The sequence below is a fragment of the Fulmarus glacialis genome, unplaced genomic scaffold (assembly GCF_000690835.1).
Source record: "Fulmarus glacialis isolate BGI_N327 unplaced genomic scaffold, ASM69083v1 scaffold36532, whole genome shotgun sequence".
Lineage (NCBI taxonomy): Eukaryota > Metazoa > Chordata > Aves > Procellariiformes > Procellariidae > Fulmarus > Fulmarus glacialis.
This window is the reverse complement of record NW_009199103.1, coordinates 1-4831: the sequence shown is the minus strand read 5'-3', so window position 1 is coordinate 4831 and position 4831 is coordinate 1. Positions and strand designations below refer to the sequence as shown.

General features: G+C 56.9%; 1 protein-coding gene across 1 annotated transcript; it reads left to right on the top strand.

The window, feature by feature from the left end:
* Nucleotides 1-2274: 2274 nt before the first annotated feature.
* Nucleotides 2275-4824, top strand: LOC104073395 (neuroblast differentiation-associated protein AHNAK-like; the record flags this gene model as incomplete). The annotated part of the gene is made up of 3 exons (XM_009573133.1): nt 2275-2428; nt 2669-2856; nt 2931-4824. Coding segments are annotated over exons 1-3 (2236 nt in total), but the record flags the coding sequence as incomplete, so codon positions are not given.
* Nucleotides 4825-4831: the final 7 nt, after the last annotated feature.

The window sequence follows — 4831 nt, the reverse complement described above, 5'->3', positions numbered from 1 at the left end:
CGGGACCTCCAAGGTCACCTCGGCCAAACCCCTTCTCCAGCCGGGCCACGTCCCAACAGCTCTTGAAGATCTCCGAGGATGGAGATGCCACCACCCCCCTGGGCAACCTGTGCTGGTGCCTGGGGACCCTCACGGTTAAAAGGTGCTTCCTGATGGTCAGAAGGACCCTCCTGTCCTCCAGTTTGTGCCCGTGGCCGCTGGTCCACCAACCTGGGGTTGTTCCTCCCCGGGGGCAGGACTTTGGCCATCCCCTCGTTGAACGAATGCAGCCCAGGACACCATTCACTTTCTTTGCAGCAAGGACACGTTGGTGGCTCGTGGTCATCTCGGTGTCCACCAGGACCCCCAGGGCCTTTGTTCCGAGCTGCTTTCCAGCTGGGTGGTCCCCAGCACATACTGGTGCCTGGGGTTGCTCCTCCCCGGGGGCAGGACATACCACTTCTCCTTGCTGAACTTCATGAGGTTCCTCTCAGCCCCTTTCTCCAGCCTGGTGAGGTCCCTCTGGATGGCAGCACCACCCTCTGGCATATCAGCCGCTCCTCCCAGTTTGGTGTCATCTGCAAACTTGCCGAGGGCATGATCTGCCCCGTCATCCAAAACTGAGGACCACTCAGCTGGAGAGTGAAAAAATCCAGCCTTGCAGATGTCCTCAGCTTGCCCCGAGGGGCGGTGGAGTCTCCATCCCTTGGAGATATTCACAAGCCACCTGGATATAGTCCTCCGTGGACCGGCTCAAGGTGGCTCTGCTTGAGGGTTGGAGTGGATGACCTCCAGAGGTCCTGTCCCACCTCATCCAGTCCCGTGAAACGCGGTCCTGAGGTTTCTCTGGGGCTTTGCGAGGAGATGACGTCATGTGCCGCGGGTGACGTTGGAACGTCTGTGCAAGCCCGCGAAGGGGCAGCTCCTCCGTTGACCTTTCCATGCCGAGGAGGCTGGTCTCCTCACTGGGTTTGGTCCCGCTGGGCTCCTTCGGGAAGGTCCACGTGGGGATGGGCTCCGTAGAGTTGCACCGCTTCCGTGCTTGACCAATGTCTCGATGCCCAACGAGCTGCTCTGAGGTTTAGATCCTTGGCTGGTACCTGTAGAAAAGGACGAAAGCCCCAAATCCCCTCCAAAAATCCTCCTCTGCGTCGCCGTCTCTCCTTTTACTGGTGGTGCTTGGAAGGGCTGCAAGGGGCAGCAGATGTGGGTGAAGGAGATGGGATGGGAGGCCATTTTTTTTTTGGAGAACCCTTCCCGTTGCCAGTCCAGGTGAGCCCCGGGCCGGCGTGTTTCACATCAGAGCGGCTGGAATTACCAAGCTTCTCTCTAAATTTGGGTTCAGATTAAAGAAATGAGACCTTCAGGAGGTGGGTTTGCCCTCGTGAGCCTCTTCGGTAGAGGCTTTGCCATGGGGCAGGTGCCCTCCTGCCCCGAGATCCCAGTCCGAGCGTTGGCTGCGGGGCCCAGAATTTGCAAGGATCTGGCTTGTCCCGTCTTTGCCCTTCTCGTAATCTTTGCGGCTGGGGTTGGAAGGAGGATTTCTTTGCTATTTATTTCTCATGCCTGCCCGAAGCTGGCTAGAAATGGAGAAATCCCCTCAACTCGTTTTTAGGTGGCAAAGAAGTTGACTTCGGGGTGGTGGTCCGGGGGGTCAAGGAGACACGGGTGAAGCAGGAGAGCCGACGTTGCAAAGTGACTTTTGTTGCTTTTGTACTTCCCGACCATCCAACGTTTGAATTTCTTTAGTTTCCGTGTTAACAGCAGAAACGTCTATTCCTGAGCACGAGAAGAGCTTCTCCGAGGACTGTGTTGGTCCAAGGTGTATCAGTGACAACCTTTGGTTGGGTCAACGAGACGTGGTGGCCGTTTGCCACCCTCGGCCATGGTGACATTTAGCTCTTACGCAGCTTCTCGCTTGTTGTCCCATCGACCAAAACCGCCCGGCTCGCAATACGGCCTCGGGCAGAGTCGTGCCGTGGGCGGCTGGGACGGGCTTTGGCTCCCGTCCCGTCTGGGTGTCGGGGGTGGAAGAAAGAAAGAGAGAGTGGGAGGAAAGCCGGAGTTTCACGCGGACCTCTCTGATGTCTCCACCAGGCTGGGAAGGTGAAACGAAAGCTGCTGCGAGGTCCACAAGTGAAGGCAGAGGGATTCCTGGGGCGGATCCAAGCCGGGACCAGCATCCCAGCAAGGTCAGTGGGATGGAGCTGGTTTAGCTCTTCTTCCCCAACGTCCCGTGCTCAAAACCCGTCTCCTCCGTCACGCTTCTCACCTTCTGCCTTTTTCCTTCGCCAGATGGAGAAGGAGGAGGAGACCCGGGAGATCCTGCTCCCCAACTGGCAAGGCAGCGGCTCCCACGGCATCACCATCGACCAGACGGATGACGGGGTCTTCGTCAAGCGAGTGCAGCAAAACTCCCCGGCTGCTAAGATGGGCGTCGTGAAGGAAGGTGGGACCTCGGCGGAGGTTGTTGTGGGGAAGGTCTTTTGGTGGTGGTGGGGGGGGAAAAAAAGGGTTCTTTGGTTTTTTCCATCCTGGCGGTGCCTCGGTTCCTTCCTTCTTGGGCAATAACCCTACGGCTGAAGCGTCGTTGCTCCCCGTCTTGCTTGCGGTGGGGATGGGGGTCTCCTCCCCGCCTCTCCCTTCCAAAATATCTCACCTCTCGCCCCTCCGCTCGCCCCCCTGCCAGGGGATCAGATCGTGAGCGCCACGGTTTATTTTGACAACCTGCAATCCGGGGAAGTCACGCAGCTGCTCAACAGCATGGGCCACCACACGGTGGGCTTGCGCTTGCAACGGAAAGGGGACAAGTCTCCACTGCCGGGACAGTCATGGTCACACGACGTGTTTACAGCCAGCAGCCCAGAAGTCGTTCTGGTGAGTGGTGGGGAAGAAGGGATGAGGAGGGGGAGGAAGCATCCTGGTGCTAACGAAGGTCTCTTCATTTCCAGAGTGGAGATGACGAGGAGTACAGGAGGATTTACACGACGAAAATCAAACCCCGGCTGAAGTCGGAGGAGGCGGTGGAAACGGAGTGCGGTGGAACGCAGAGCAGGACCATTACGGTCACCAGAAAAGTGACGGCGTACACCGTCGATGTCACTAGGCATGACGGAGCAAAAGATGTTGACGTCATCGGCCCGGACTTTAAAATCCGGATCCCGACCCAGGAGATCACCCACGTGATGAAGAGCGACATTGAAACCGAGCCTGAGAAAACCGTGATCAAAATGGCACCGGGGGATCTGCCTGGGAGAAGCACCCAAGCCATAGACCGGAGCACGGACATCAGAGGGGCCCCTCCTGGACCAACGGTTGAATCTTCTGCCCAGAAGTTGGATGTCCACCTCGGCGAGGCTCAGTTCGGAAAGCCCGGGATAACCATGTCGGGGACGCAAACGATGGGCGTTCACCTGAGGACTCAGATGGACCCTCAACTGCCGGAGAGCCAAGTTCCTGGTGGGGAAACTGGAAAATCTGTTACGGTGGAGGTGCCGGGACGTATCGTTTCTGGCACGGCGTTCCTGGGGCCCCAGGGCAGCTCGCCCAGAATCGAAACAAATGGACAGATGGGGAACCTGGACGGAGGTTTTTACATCAAGGGTCCCAGGCTGGATGGCAAAGGACACGTTTGTGGCGTGGATGTCCAAGGGGAGCTGCTGGGGGGGACGCTGTCACACGCTGATGCTTCTGCCCCTTGTCTTCAGGGAGGTATCAAAGCCCCCGGAGTTGACGTTTCTTTACCGGCGATGGAAAATCCAGCTGTCGATGTGGGAAAAATCAAGATTCCCGTTATGAAAATGCCCAAATTTGGGTTCCCGACCACGGGATCTGGCATCGAAGCTCAAGCCCCGCAGGTGGGCACCGATGTTCCTGCGCCAAAGCTGCAGGCTCCGTGCGTGGACGTTGTCTCCTCGTCTGTCCAGGTCGCGGGACCTGAAGTTTCAGCTCCTTCAGTTAAAGTCCCAAAGCCACAGGTGGACATGGGGTTGAAGGGTGCTGTGAAGGTCCCCTCCCCAGCACTGGAGGTCCCCGGCATGGGTATCAAAGGACCCGGCGTCGAGTTCCCGGCTTCTGATGCAGATGTTCACGGCGGCAAGGGAAAACTCAAAATGCCACACATGAACTTTCCAAAATTTACTGCCTTGGACTCGCCAGGGGAAGGTCCCGTTGTGGAAATGGTGCTCCCAAAGGGTGAGGTGGGACCAGCAGCGTCCGAGGTAGATGTTGGTGTTCCCGATGTGGCCATCAAAGGAGAATGGAAAGGCCCCAAGTTCAAGAAGGTTGAAACGCCCCAAATCTCTCTGTCGGATGTAAACCTGAACCTGAAAGGCCCTCAGGTGAAGGGAGATATGGGTGTCACGGTCCCCAGAGTGGAAGGGGATGTCAAAGGACTTGGCTCCAAGGGTCTCAAGATGGACGTAAAGGCTCCCAATGTTGAATTTGAAAGTCCAGAGGGTTATGTGAAAGGGCCCAGTATATCTGGACCAGATATGGACATTAACGTGAAGGGACCTAAGCTGAAGGGAGAAGTGGATGTTTCTATCCCAAAGATGGGTGGCAACTTGAAAGGACCTCAGCTTGACGTTAAAGGCCCCAAACTGGGAATGGGCATGCCTGACGTAGATGTCAAAGGCCCCAAAGTTACGATGCCAGAGGTACATGTCAAGACCTCCAAAATATCCATGCCTGACATCGACTTGAATCTGAAAGGTCCCGGAGTGAAAGGAGACCTGGATGTTTCTGCCCCAAAACTGGAAGGGGGGCTGAAAGCACCCGGACTTGACATCAAAGGCCCCAAGGTTGACATTGATGTGCCAGATGTGGACATCCACGGTCCAGAAGGCAAACT